General features: G+C 39.9%; 1 protein-coding gene across 2 annotated transcripts in view; it reads right to left on the minus strand.

The window, feature by feature from the left end:
• PCCA (propionyl-CoA carboxylase alpha subunit) overlaps nt 1–15,723 on the minus strand; it is a 315,205-nt gene that overhangs the window by 15,341 nt on the left and 284,141 nt on the right. For both annotated transcript variants that reach the window (XM_014944198.1, XM_014944197.1), the window contains exon 22: nt 1,759–1,899. In XM_014944198.1, coding sequence (XP_014799684.1) covers nt 1,759–1,899 — 141 coding nt within the window. The remainder of the gene's footprint in view (nt 1–1,758; nt 1,900–15,723) is intronic.

Genomic DNA, 15,723 nt, shown 5'->3' on the forward strand with positions numbered 1-15,723 from the left:
GCCTCCAGCAAAAAGCTGCAGGAGAGGAGAGGGGGAAAAAAAAAAAAAAAAAAAAGAGCTCCACACATTATTTAACAACTTGTGCTCTGATGCACCGCACCACTTGTGGATTTGGGGAGAGAGATTCATTTATTTATTTACTTAAAATCCCTTTGGCACTGGCCTCCTTCTCCACTGGTTCCATTCCTTCAAGACAACAAGAACTATTCTTTGGGGCAAGAAGACTGGTAACATTTAGCAGAATTAACTTCTCAAAAAAAATCTTAAATTTTAAAAAGGCTCAAAACCCTTGCCTTAGAAATATTTCCTTTCAGATCTTGCAAAAAAAAAAGTATTTGCTTAAGATCTCCCTCATTCAGCTACTCTTACTGCATAGATACAGAAATCACAGATTTCTCTGTCCATGCAATGACAGAGTGCTTACATCTAATTGAACACCACTGTTTTTAAAGGTATAAGCAGTGTGTGCGTACATGTATAAGTCACAAAACTAGAAAGCTAAGTGTAGAAGCAAAAAGAATTTCTCTCTTGCTAATTTTTACTCGGCTGTACTTAGTTCTGTTTTCTCAGAAATGTCTTTATTTCGTTAATAAAAACATTTGTACCTACAGATCTTTAACGTTAACACAATGAGTTCCTTCCTTCTGTAAACAGACAGAAACAACCATATATTCTAAAACCAGAAGTGGCATCATAGCAAAATGTAAGCAAACAAATCCCTTTACCAGCACTACTGATGACCATCACAAAGTAAGTGCAGTGCTAATTTTACACCTGTGGTCCTGATCCCATCTTCACGTTATGTCTCAAGAAAAAATGGGTTTCATTGCCATAAATTACAAACTCTGCAACTAAAGCTTTCTGTTCGTATCTAAGTGCCACATACATGTTTATGGCACCATTTAACTGACAACGGTACTGTAAAACTGATTTGCACAATCTGATTCAAATATTCCTGCATCTGCATCACTCTATTGCTTTCAATGGTTATGAGAGAGAAGGGCCTGACGTGGTAGAATTTCATGTGGTACAAAAATACAATGTAGCAGAATTTCATATACAGCTCAAATTCAAGTAGATGTTTATATGTAACTCTAAAATACTGCATTTACATTCGTTTCCAGCTCAACGTGAGGTAAGAAGCTCTGGAAATCCCCAGGACAGCAATGACACGTTTTGTTGCCCTTCTGCATGTCAAGTTTATTCCTTCTGCAGGACAAGAGGGTTCTCATAAAAGACTGGGAATTCCCAGCACAGAATCCCAAATTCAGGAAAGTCATATGTCTTGCAAAATGTTAATACAGGCAGTCTTAAAAAAAAAAAAAAGGCGGGGGGATAAATATCTATCCTGTCCCCCTTCTGTTTAGTAATATTTTCATTTCTTCAGGGCAGAAAATCAACAATCACCTCTTGCTAGCACTAACAGTATATATATACTTACATATATTTACGTGCACATACACACACAATATTTTCCCCCTGCCAAGGCATTTGTGATACAAAAACAAGCTATTTGTTGAGTTTCAGCTGAGGACTTGTACCCAGCTGAAAATTCTCCTCTTAAAGCCAGTTTAATTAGAATTGTGCTTCCTTATTAGTTTTTATAATTCAAATGAGAAGCAGCACGCATCCTTCAGCACACTTTATTCTACAGGTGAGGTTAAAAAAACCCCTGTGACCTGTAGTTTCAGTTGCACCAAGGAGAAATTTGTGTGGAATATATAATGAAAATGCAGATATATAGATCACATTTCTTACCGTGTCCCCGGGCTTGACAGAAACTGCCACCACTGCTCCAGGCATGGGAGATCTCAAAATGCTGGAGGTGTCCTCTGCTGCTTTCTCTGGCATGTACTTGCTCAGCTCTGCAGCAACCTTCGTCAGTATTTGTAATTTGTACTAAAGAATAGGAAGAGGAACGTTTTAGAAAACTGCACCTTGGTGAATTCCAGTCAATAATCTGCACTATTTTATGGCATGTTTTTATATAACACATCTGTTATCTGTTCTTCACGGGAGCGTACAAAATATCACTGTTTGAAATCTTTATTCAGAGTTTCATTTTCAGGATGTAGGAAGAAAAATATGCAACCCCAAACTGCAGCAATGAGCACATAAAAGGGAAGACTCGAGTACAGTAAAGAAATGTCAGATTAATCTAAAAACTGGAGGTAGAAAGGAGAGATACAAATTTTAAACACATCTTTATTCTTACTGCATACTTTAGCGGATAAGGAATATGGAGGGATTCATTTCCAGCGCTGCGCTGAATTGGAAATTGACCTTTTGGGAGCCTGCCAGATTTTCAATGACATGACTGATTTTAAACATTATGTTTACTTTTTAAACATATCTTTTTATCGTGTATTTAATGTTTGAAGTTAGTAACTTGCTTAGATTTTGCGAATTAAACATATTAAACAATTTCACTTCTATTTTTTCATGCACAGGCAAAATGATGGAACATTGTGGTTGCGCTGAATATACTTTATCTGTAATAAAAACCGTTCAGCAGCTGTTACCTACCTTGAGAAAAAAGTGTTTTTCTAGTATGCTTTATAGCAATTATAAATGGAAAAGGATGACCCTCAAGTGTCTGAGAGTCTCCCTTTAAACAGAACCTTTCTGAAAACATCTATGTGTGTGCGCTAATTTCAGCTCTAGGCTCTCAGTTTTTAAAAACTTGTAATCACTTTGACAGATAATTCATGGCACTTAGACAGATGGCCTTCACGTTTGTCCCAGGGCACTGGAAAATGAATGCAAAATGCCAGTAGATGGCAGCAGGTCTCTGCGTGAAACTCCTGCCTCTCCAAGGCCAACCGAGTGAAGACCAGCACCGCACTTCATCAATAATTTAAACAAAGGTTTTAATAATAAGCGTCGGATGAACCGCATTTACAATTCAAATGTCTATTTTGCTGATGTAAAGTTCAACACCTTGCTTCCAACAGTATGTTTTCCTCCAAAACAATTAGCTATTGTTTTATTAGCGATAGAATGTCTTTACTTTTCATTTTTACACAAGACAGAAAAAACCCGATATCCTTATGGTGAAGGTAAAGGGGGACTCTACCTTCTGCTTCTGTAGAGAGTAGAACAAGGTATTTAGAAATACATGCAAAAGGTGATTAACTCTCCGGTGACATCTTTAAAAAGCAGCTTTCAAAGCCAAATTAAAACAACGTAATAGAGGATTATCATCCCCCCATAAATGGCGTTTGGACACACAAGATTATGTAGAACGAACAGCGCAGCCGTTGGGTTAGAATTACTTGCTTCTCATCAGAAATACGAGCGAACGGTTAAATGACCCGACCCTCCGCACCACCCCAGGAAAGGCAATAAAACGCCACCATGAGATTCCCACAAGCTGGTAAGTGGCACCCAAAGATTTGAGAACTCCTTCCCAAACACGTGCCTGGGCTACAATTGACGTGGCCGAGGGAAACCGGCCCCATTTTGTATGCAAAAAGCTGCTATAACTCCGAGCCTCCCGCAGGCATCATCATGACAATTAAGGCTGTTGGCGCTCGCATTTTCCGATCCAAAATCCAGCCCGGCTCTCCCCCCTGCACAAGCAACTACGTTCAAGGCGGTGGGCTCCTTCCAGCTTCTTTTTTCTAGGGGCAAAGCGTGCGGGGTGTGCACACACGTATGCACGCCTGCATGTATGCCGTGGGGAGAGGGGAGGCGATGCCTATAGGAGATTTGATGACACAAGTTGCAAATAGAATTGCAGCGGTGTGACAAGTCGAATAATAACATCTTGTGCATGTTCCTCTACTCTCGAGTGTCTGTTTTGCAATCAAGACATACAAGTGTCTGCCAGTTTCTGAAGGATACGATCCTTAAGTGAAATTACTGGGCAAATAAAAGCTTTTTACTCCTATTAAAATTCATCTGAGTCATAAGTGGCAAGGAAAAAAAGCTTGCGGCGTGTATTCTGCTGTCAATCTAATAAACATTCTGTGCAGAGGGACTATTTATCAAAGATAAATTGTACTTAAAAGTCCTTCATTAAACCTATGGGGGGGAATATAATTACACCAAATTGCACAGTTTCAGTATCCATGGTTAGTGTCTTCTTTGTACTCGGGAGTTTGAAAATAAATAAAAAAAAGAAAAAAGGAAGAACACAGAAATAAGTTAGATTTGTGGGCTGTATTGTTGCCTTTTGCAAAAGACTGTTTTGATGTGCTTTCAAAGGATTAGGTTTAGATGCCATTTAGTTTTTTAAGCCACATGTAACACTTCCAAGCTGCCCAATTTCAAAATTTTAACTTGAAGTGAAAGCTAGACCTTCTGCGCTTATCTAGGTTACAGTATTTCGCAAGGATTGAAACGCAGAATTCCCTGTGCACTCCACAATGTGCAGCAGTGGGGGGAAAAACCCATGTTCCTCAGTATGCTGCACTTGAAAGCTCAGTTCTCCACACCAAGTTAAAATATCCCCACCAAACATTGTTTTTACTATCTTTATAATTTTCATATCTTTTAGATTCCTTTCTCTGCAGGACGCCTGCTTTGCTTGGAGTGAGATGTAAGAGTCAGTACACTCAAAGCTTTAAAACGCAGGTCTTTGTTATTGATGAGCTGTTCCTTTTCCTTTTGTATTTGTTTATTGTTCTTTAGTCTGTTTGGGGGATAAGCAAGTTACTGTAATCAAAAAGCAAAAAATAACAACAGTAAACTTCTGGGGAAAGGCCTTTTTTGGCAGGGTTGGTTCACAAATGACCTTTCAGAATATAAAAAGACAAAGCCCAAAGAAAGGTTCCTTCTTTAAGATTACCTTTGATGTATTTCTGCTGCTGGCTGGACCCCACTAAATACCCGCATAAGCATCCCTTTGTAAGGCTGTTTCATATCTCTGGTGGATGAGCTGTGCAGGGAGATGTGGGGGGCTGTTCCCCTCACTGAGGTGCAGCTTGGGGGCTCAGGGAGAGCCCACCAGGCTCTCTGGAAGACCACAGCAAACAATGCCTGCCAGTGCCACCACTAAAACAAAGACAATGAGGACTATTCCCCAGTTTTTCATTACATCTTATGCAATTAACACTGCTGTTCTGTCATTGATTTAGCGAGGAGAATGGTGAATATAGGAAGCAGAAGTTTGTCTATGCTACTAATGGATTGCAGAGAAGGTTCAAGTCTTCTTCCTTTACCCTCAGAAGGAGAGGAGATGGGAGAAAGAAGGGGCGTAAACTGGGGAAGGCTGTAAAGTTTGGGTTATAAATAGAGACCAGACGGTTTCCACCGGCCTAAACCAGAAGAAACATCTGTTGGAGTCATGAATAGATAGCGGGTGGACTCTCAGAGCAAGGAAATCTGCTAGCCATCAGATCCGAGCCGATGAGTAGTTGTCACCAGCCACTGCTCCACTCCACGGGGTTTCAGTGCCAAATTCTGCCAGCCAAAGCACAGTTAATAAAGAGGTACCCGAAAGGAGCCGTGCAGCTTTTGATGGCATAGAAAACAGGTGTTTCTTTTCCAGAAGACTGCTGGAGACCCACAATCAGTTGACAAAAATTATAGCAGGGAAAAGTGATGTTACTTAATAGTTTTCTAAGGGTAACAGTATCCTGCCCTACCTCTCCCACTAAATGAACTGGACCTTTACGTAATGCAAAACCACCTCTCACAAAAAAGAAGAAAATAAAAAGGTGTAACAATAGCAGCGCAAAGGAGTAAGGGGAGGAAAAGAAAGCAAATACATTGACAATTATACCTTGGGTTTCGTGGAGGTTTTTTTTGTAGATATATATACCATGCTGATCTCACCAGTCAGTAGACAAGGAGGAGACAGGCTGCTACAAAAAAGTTGCCCAGGGGACATGTGACCCCATCTTTGCTTAAAAATAAGTTCTGTGGTTTGCACAGAGGTGGTTCCCTTGCTGTGTACAACAGAACATTGTAAGCCTTCCCTAAAATGCTCAAAACTGCACTCTGTTACATCTCACATTAGTTTATTAAATATGATCTTCCCTGTACACCTGAAACTCATGTCCCCAGAAGCTGTAAATGTTCAAACTCCATTGGAGACTTTATAGAGCAATCTAATGTATCACTACCCATATGTTACTTACAGCAGTGTTTGGACTGCTGGCCAGATGTGGATTTTCAGTGTGCTGTACCTAAATGTTCAACCATGTTTTTCAAACATCTGTCATTCTTGTGGTCAGAAGGGTGAAAATCTTATGTAGCTCAGATTTCAGCAGAGAAACTGTCTGCTGTGCGTCTTCATTATTTTCACCAACCTTACAGTCTCGTTTTTGAAATTGGTGAAATTTATCAACTGCGGTCACGTAATTTCCCTTGAACATTCCTAATCCGCATCCTGCCCCCAGTCACTTAATTGCTGTCACCTGCAATACTAAGCAAGGTTCCAGTGCTGAACACAATGAGCATTCTCCCTTTTTTATTAACCATTGCATGTTTTAACATCCTGACCATACCCTTGCTTAGGCATCTACACAGGAAAATGATGTATTTATTCCATATTACTTGAAGGTGTCAAGCACCACCTTCTTTCAGTCAAGGATTTCTTACTCAACAAGGAGATAAATGACATTTTGCAAACCACAGAGGCTTTTTCCCCAGCTCTGAGTTCTAGAGCTAATTTACTTCCACAGGGTGGTGGTGAGGACTGGCGTTAACACCTGCAGAAAATAATGGCGCTTTCAGTCTAATGGAGGAGCAAACACTTAACATGTTATGGAGACAGTTTAAAAAAAAAAAAAAAACCTAAAAAAAAAGCCACAAAAATCATGAGCCTGTAAAAGGGAAAGAAAAAAGAGAGAAGTCTCACCAACACATAGTACACACTCCAGCAGCAGAAACTTAATTAGAATTGTAATTCAGCCACATTTCCCACTTTCCATTCCTTGTGTGACACACATAATTAACACTCTAGAGAAACCTAACAAGGATTAAAGCCACGCAAAAATATACATATATATATATATATGTTCCCTCTGCTCCAGGCTAAGGCTGACCAGACAGAAGCGCCAAGGTACAGATGGAAAGCTTGGGAGATGTCCTTCCCTTGGAGGCAGCGAGCAGGCGAGGATGAGGGTGAGAGGAGCCGGGTGAGCGGAGGAGGAGGAGGAGGAGGAGGAGGAGGAGGATGCAGCTGCAGTCGCCGGAGCAGCCCGTGAGCATAATGCTTTGACAACTCCATCAGCGCAGTCTCAAGGTAGCTGTCAATCAGGATGCATCATTTAATACAACAGCACACTAAGGATTTTCTCCTGCAACCCACATGACAGCCTATCTACAGCTCTATTTATATCAGCGCCCAGTTGTGTTTACAATGCCGTTGTAATTAGAAAAGATGCAACAGGCAGCAATATTATTCAGATTTCCATTTTGCCGTGCTGCCATGTAAAGTGCGATCTTGCTTCACAGAGTCACGCTAAATGACAAAAGCGCTATTTTCTTCAGTCTCTGTGCTCAGACAGCACTTCATTTGCAGCTATCTATAATTAGATTAATGGTGTAGTGCCTTACAAAGCAGGCCCACTTCACATCAGATAGCATATGAATTAGGACAAACACTTATTTCAATTCCAGGCAGAGAAAGCAGTGACTGGGGTATTTAGCATACCCTTTATGGTGGAATGAGATGTTAATTGTGTACCATTACCTCTAAACTGCTTGCTTGTTGTATAAATCACTGTGCTAATTGATGCAGAGATAGAAACGTAGCCACAGGCAAGAAAGCAACGGAATGAGAGCTGAAGATGGTGGATAAAGGATTATCGAGTAAAACCATATGGAGATGAGGTTCCTTTGAAACCTGCCCACCAGCAGCACCACCACGAACTACAGGGGGAAAAGTGCCGCACGGATGCTTAAGAAAAAATAGACGTATTTTACCTCATCGTTTCAGAACAGAATCTTGGTGGTGAATCCGAGCCAAGCGTTAAAGCGAAGAATAAATGTGTGTAATGAACCTCAACACACGCTTCCAAACGCCAAGTAGCAGGCTCTGCGTGCCCTGGGAATAGTCACCAAGCTGCCCGGATTTTGGGGGGCCCGAGTTAATAAGTAACACTTGTAAACTATCCAAAGCAGATGTTCCCCTGACCCACCTGCAGACTAGAAACGCAGGCTCTTTAAACAGATAATATGTCTGTGCTAATAATAAATAAATAAATAAATAAATAAATAAATTCAAGTGGCTATTGATAAATTAAACACCAATAAGGAACAAGGGAAGCGGCTTTACACACCTGTAGTAGTAACTCCACATATTCTAACCCGTGCGTCTACAGAGACAAGAAAATCCCTGAAAATCCCTCTCCACGTACTGCACAAGCAGGAGAGAACCTCTCAGAAGTAACAAGTAGCCTCGCCAGCAGAAGGCCTAACAAAGCCTGCTTTCTCACAGATGGGGTTCGTAGCTCCTTGTCATCTCCACAACAGAATTACAGCCTCGGGGGTGTTCATAACCACACTCCCCCGTGTAGAGTCTCTTGCCTTAAATAAACGGTGAGTTTGACCAAACCCTCTGCCCACACTCCCTACCACACAGAGCTGCAGCTTTCTCCTCTAGCTGGACACCTTTTATTCACAAAAATGGGTTGGACCATGACGCTTTTAGGACCCTTCCCCCTCCGTTTGGTTGAAGTTGATCAACTGAGTCAAAGTCACTGGGGAGCTGGGGACAAGCACACACCATGGCCTGAGCCTTGGCTTCCTGGCAAAGGTGGCTAAAAATGGCATTATGGAAGGAAGGTGAGTCACAATGCCATCATGAGTACCACATTCAGGGACAAGCCAACTGGGTGATGTGCTGACTTTTGAGCCATGCTTTTTCCCCTACAGACACTGCAAATCTGTTTGGCACAACTGGAACAGGTTGCCCAGAGAAGTTGTGGATGCCCCATCCCTGGAAGTGTTCAAGACCAGGCTGGATGGGGCTTTGAGCAACCTGCTCTAGTGGGAGCTGGGGCTGGAAGACGATGATCTTTAAGGTCCCTTCCAACCCAAACCATTATATGATTTCATAAGTATTCTGCAGAAGAGTATACATGCTGCAGTCAATGCCACTGCACTCTAAATCATCTCCCCTCTGCCCTCAAATTATTATATAAACTTTTTTCTTAAGCTTCTTGTTCAGAAAGCTTGGTTGAACTTGCACACAGCTAAGATTTGTGATCATATTTTGTGCTAGTGATCATACTTTGATCACTAACAAAATGCCAAGACAAAATGCTAGCAGCCAAAATACTACTCTAGTGTCCTATTCTGAGAAAATATATTCCCCTCACTCACAACATGATACTTAAAAGCAAACGCTGACTTTCAGACACAAGCTCTAAGATCTTAGCATAGTGAAATAAACTTCCAAAAAAATACAAGGTATCTTCCCCTTGAGTGTTCAATCCCCACAATTCTTCAGTATTTGATACTGCCTTAACTTAAAAGACCAAAGAGAATGCATTATATCTACTAGATATCTCACTGTCCTGAGGGTCATTAAAGAGAGAGAGATACAGCATTTTCCAACCTTGTTTTTAATTTTCTTTAGGAACTACTCATTTTTTTAATGTATGGCAGCTAATTTGTTACTTGGGGTGGAGGGGGAGGCAGGGACGGGACATGGGGGTTTGTAAAGCATTGCAGTAGTGTTTATTGACCTCAGTTCCCAAATAAATACAAATAGTACAAATAACAAATTTATATGTGTATGTGCATCCATGTATACAAGAGAGGGCTTAGGGGTGGACAGTTACCCATTACAAGCAAGCAGTACTAATGTACAAATTACTGCTTGCTGCAAAATCAAGTGAATAGCAGAAGAGAATCATGTATTGGTTGACGAAGTGCTTCAATTACTTTGAGAGGAAGCTTTAAATTATTTCCCACACAATACACCAAACAGAAGTAAATAGAGTGAAGCTAAAGACAGCATTCACTGTTTTGAAATGACAGTGGAGTTCAACAGTTTAGATTTTGGACATCGGACAGACAGAGCCTGTGGATTACCCTCCTTTATCACTGAAGCTTACAACTTTTAAGGAAATACTAGCCAAATCTGGCCAACCAAAGGAACCTATGAAATAGAAACAAATGGTAGTAGAAAAAAAACACCCCTGTGTTGACTACTTTGAAATAACACCTCCCAAGTGTGCGGCTGGCTGACATAAATGGAAACGCATTGAGGAAAAGAGCTGTGAAGCTGTGTAACAGTCCTGTTCCTAATCATTAATCACTTTTTTTAGACCATTTAAACTAGCCCATTAGAGCCTGCAGCAAAATGCCAACACTCCCATCACTTGCATGTCAGCAGTGCTGGTGTTAACAGGAGAAAATATATGGTTTCTATGACTGTGCCCCAGTTCTACAGCATTTGCTACCTTTAATTGAAAAAGGCAGTTAAACACAAGGTAAATCATTCAGTTAGTGAAGCTGTTTAATAACACATAATTGATAATGTCAATATGTTACAGTGACATAATGCATCACTTTCATCACTCTTATGCTTCAAATACGGTCAACTTATACTTCAAACATCTACTTTATATCTGCTATTTAATGAAAAACCCAGGGAGAACTGCCTTGAGTGCCACGTGTGGAACATACGTACACACGCCACTACCTCAACTCATCTGAGGGCTGGTTAGAAACAGGTTCCAACTTTGTGAAAATGGCTTAGTTATGTCACTACTGGCAACTTGCTTTTTGACTTAAAACACCAGAAGCTCCTACTAGAACAATATATACTTTTCTGACAAAATCTGTTGAAAAAGAATATGAAAAAATCCACACAAGAAATTACTTGTTTTGTGAAATGTGTCCTAATCCTGCAGGTTTTTGCCTAACTTTTCACATGTAACCAGGCCAACGGTCACCACCAGGACTTGTTGAGGGTAGTATAAGGCAAATCACATGCCTAAGTGTTTACAAAATCATACCCCCTAAATATGGAATATAATCTGGAGTAGGAAAAAATATATCTTATCAGCTATGTACAGACAGTGTGGTTAAACATGACTAACCCCATTATACAATACAGCTGCTTTTAACGTGTATTAATAACAAAAAATCCCATTTTATTTCTACAAGTATTTTAAATTGGCGGGAACATTTGATCTCTTTATTATATAACAAAAAAATGTAACCACCGACAAGAACTGTGCAAATCTCTTTTCATTGTGTAGCAGAGAACAAGCAGATGGGTGCAAAATGGGACGGGGTTTCAGTTTTGTTTTTCAAAAAAATACACACCCTCTCAAAAAACAAACAAACAAAAACCCCACAAAGAACAACCAAAACAAAAAAAAAAAAAAGCATAATCAACTTCTAATTACTACTGTTACAGGATGGATGCAGGAAAAGAAGGTGATGGAGCAGACTCAGCGGTAGCAGGCAAGACAAAGTATGATACCACTTCGAACCTCCATACCTACATGCAACTATAATATTTGTTTATTCTGAGATTTCATTTGTACCGTAGACATAATGGTCTATGGAATATATAATGGAAGACTCAGCATTCTGAAAATAAAAATACGCTGCTTTAGAAGCAGCTACTTCTCCTCCTCCTGTTCTTATACTTGGAAAGCAGCTGTAGATAGTGGCAATGATATCATTATGACCAAGTCTTTAAACACCTTTCAGAGAAAAGTTTGGTTCAACTGTCCTGGAGGACTTCACCACTGCCCAAGGAGAAGAGTTGCACAGATGTCCAACTAATAAAGGTTGCAATGAACTGCATTGCCACAGGTGACTACAAAGTTGTCTTGCCAAGAAAACTTGTTAAGGGTAATGAATTCTCACAACCCAATCATAAAAAGCCAGGCTATTGACAATGAACAAAAGCATCCTGTAGAGTTTGGTTTGACTAGAGACCCTGGCATTATACAAGGTAATGACTTATAAAAAGGGAAAAGCCAACAAAGATGTGTAAAACTATAGTAGCAATGACATAGCAACCCAAAACTTGTAAGATACTTCTGATTTTTCATCCTGGTTCATTTTGGTTGATTACAAATTTGTAAGTTATTCAGTAAGTTCAGTAAGGAAGTACTTTTTGAAATGAAATCTGATTTGGGGCAACAATGCATTCCCCTCTAGAAAAAAAAAACAACCAAACAAACAGCTATTGAATAGAATTGGTTTACTGAAACATCAAGCAAATGCTGCTTAATTTCTAGATACCAATGTTTTTTCTCCTCTGGGTGGCCATGGAATAATAAATGCTTGACTCCTCTTCAAGCTCAGCACTACTTTTGGCACTCACTTAAATGGAAGAAATAGCAGAGCACAGAGGCCTTTCATTCACTGTGAGGCTACCTACAACCACACAGAACATTTAGATAGGTCTTATTTTCCACTGACTGCAGAAATGGTTTTAGCTTGTACGTTTCATAGGGAGAAAATTGCAGAGCAAACTGCATTCTTTCACAGCTTACAAAGTTTTCTAATGGTTGGGCAAGCACTGGTTAGAGCTTGGTCTGTTAATTTGCCTTGGAGCGCTTCCAAATACTACTTGGTGAGCCACAGCATCTTTCTGTTTTGTTTTGTACAGCAGGTCGCACAATGACATCTACAACTGGAGAAAAATGTGTGTGGAAAGCCAAGGCCTTTTTTACAGAGGTTTTATTCAGTTTACAAAGCTCTCTGGATTGAAATACAGATTTAGGGAAGTTAATATCTGAAGCCTCTTGAACCTGGGCAAGCCCAGCCGCATTAGTAAGGCTGTTGCAGATTCCAAATTCAAAGCAGGAGTCCACCTGGGCATGAGGGGAAGCTGTGAGAAAGGAGTGGCTACGTGTATGAGAACTCAATCCATCAAGATGATGCAGCTTTAGGTGAACTGTGTGATAATCTCTTCCATACGTCTTCCTGCCAGACATTCTGCTCTCAAACCACAGCAATTACACAGCCTGGCAACTAAAACCATTTAGGGGTTTTAGCAGCATTACTATTCAGGTTAGAGATAGAAAGGCTTTAAATCCTGGATCGAGTTTTGTCCTTGTCTTGTTTCTGTCAGCTGTCCCACCGATTTCAGTAAGTTCATGGTCTCACCCAAGATACTTCCAGGAGAACTTTCAATTCGATAAAAACTGAGTTGCTATACTGCACATTAATACAGACATATCTGCCAGGAAAAAAATTGTTTGAAAAATGAACCCTTATCCTTACTGTTTTATTCAGGGTGAGCCTGGTGAAAAAAACTACTAAATAAAAGAAGTGGTCTATTTTTTCATTCCTCAGTTTAAGGAAACAGTTTTTATTTCAGAGGTAATAAAATTACCAAAACGACTGGTGGTAAGATTATGAAAATCCACAAAAACTCTATAAATCTAATGATGTGTAATAAAACAGTTTTAAATTATGTTTCTTAATTATTCTGGATACTAAATCATCACGCAAGCCTCAGCAATAGTGCAGCTACAGCACCAATATTATACCTGCTTCCTATCACTAAATTTCCAGGGATCATTTCATGGCATTAGGATGGATATCTATATTAACAATAGATGCACATTCTCTAATCTTTGTAATTCAGAAACACATGCTGCTGCATCTATGATTTCTAGCAGCACTCTTCACGTAGGACTTAAAATGCTCTTTTATGTTACTGACTGGTGCTTTTATAATTCAAACCTTACATGACAACCTTTGCTAATAACTAAAGGCTAGATGCAATAAAAGACTTACATATCCAAAGCACGACCCTTGGGCAGAACTGAAGCACCTAAATCCAAAATGGCAATACAACCCCCCGATCATCTGTCAATTAACACTGAAGGTACTTTAATTCAGTACTTATATTCTATCCTCCTCCCTGGTTCAAAATACATGTTTAGAGTTTTGCTGCTGCACCTCCTCAGAACTCAGTAATACAGCTACTTCCTTCTTCAAGCCCAGATGTGACCCAGAAGTCAGGAAATCAGGGTCCTGGCAATACAAACCCCCGATCATCTGTCACTTAACACTGAAGGTACTTATATTCTATCCTCCTCCCTGGTTCAAAATACATGTTTAGAGTTTTGCTGCTGCACCTCCTCAGAACTCAGTAATACAGCTACTTCCTTCTTCAAGCCCAGATGTGACCCAGAAGTCAGGAAATCAGGGTCCAGTTCTGCTCCAGGGACCATTTCTACATTTTTCTTTTGACTGACATTGCATATCAGACATTAAATACTGCAGAGCAGAAAAAAAAAATAGAAAAATTGAGATTAAATGGATAGTAAAAAAAAAAAAAGATTGTAGAAAAACCAGAAAACTCTCAAAGACTAGCCTTGTATTTTCAGCTTTAAGCACTCATGTAGTTAAACATATCCCTTATGTGTGCTGATGCATTGGAGCAGCTATTTCAAAAACAGGCTTATATTTATAAATATTTCACATGCAGTTATAAAGTTAATAATTGTCAAATACACTTAAGACAATTTACGACTAAGCTGTCTTAGCCCAAAGCCATAACATCCACATAAGAGGCTCAGGTAAGAAGTGAGTCCTGGGAGTCATTTACCAGCAAACAGCACCATCATTGAGTGGATTTGGGACTGGGGATGAAGCAATGAACACTGCTGTGTGCAATTATGCTCGATAGGGCAGCAGAATGCAATCACCCAAACGAAGATCGGACTAGAGCACCTGAGTTAACGACTCATAACCACCACTGCTCCACCCCCAAAGTTATTAGCGTGTGAGCTTTGGCCACTACTTCATAATTGATTTAACCTCTGTCCTCAGGGCAGTATTTTGAAGTTGTTGGTTAAAGTGATTTAGGTGTTGGGTTTTCTTAATTAGACTAAGTTTTTGTGAGTCATTCAGAGCACGGAATATATCGATCTCTGTAGTTTCATCTCTGCTCCTGACTCAATTTTTGACATAACAATTAAAGAATCAAGCGAAACCGTTTCAGACAAACCTAACAAAAACAGTGCAGCAATAAAGGTAGGAATATTTCTTTAAATGCAAACGAAACTCAAAGATAACGGACTTTGAATAAATATTTTATCAGTCCTACTCTTCACTTCACTGAACAATCTTTTTTTTATGCCATGGGAAATATATTTGCAATTGCCATTATAAGATTTCTTTGAGAGACGCATTTTATACATCTGTTCTGTCTTATTACGTATCTAAACTATGTTTATTTCTCACACCAGCATTTTTCTGAGTGTAATCCAACAGAATGATTGCTCAGACAACCTACAGCTGATCTGGACTATTACACTACCAGCTACTACTGGTTTAGGCCCAAGACTTATCTTCCAGGGTCACCAGGCTAATTTCTCTGCTGGTTAAAAAGGTAAAATGCAACTTGAAGTGCACTTAATTCCATCACCAAGTAACTTGGTTATATTTCTTTAACTGTGGGTCCTTGCTTCCAAAAAACCAAAGCCACTATTCACAAGAAACCTGAACTCATTCTCAAGTCTGTTGTTAATCATACAGTGAACTTCTTTCCCCCAGGAGAAGACAAGGAGTGATCTGCTGACCACGAGGTGAAACCAGTCAACTGGAAAGAATTTTAGGAGCGATAGCATAGTAGGGTAACACATCCATAGTTATATATCTATTTTCAACATATCAGTTAATCACACTTTGCATAAGTAGCAACTTGAGTGAGTCTGTGTATCAATAATTACATAAACCTGGTGTGGGAACACAAACACAAACTAGTAATGACAAAGAACGTTGCTGAGAGATACAAATTCCTGAGCATTGCTGTGTGGAGTAAAATGAGGATGAAGA

This window comes from Calidris pugnax, unplaced genomic scaffold (assembly GCF_001431845.1).
Source record: "Calidris pugnax isolate Ruff unplaced genomic scaffold, ASM143184v1 scaffold69, whole genome shotgun sequence".
NCBI classification, from domain to species: domain Eukaryota; kingdom Metazoa; phylum Chordata; class Aves; order Charadriiformes; family Scolopacidae; genus Calidris; species Calidris pugnax.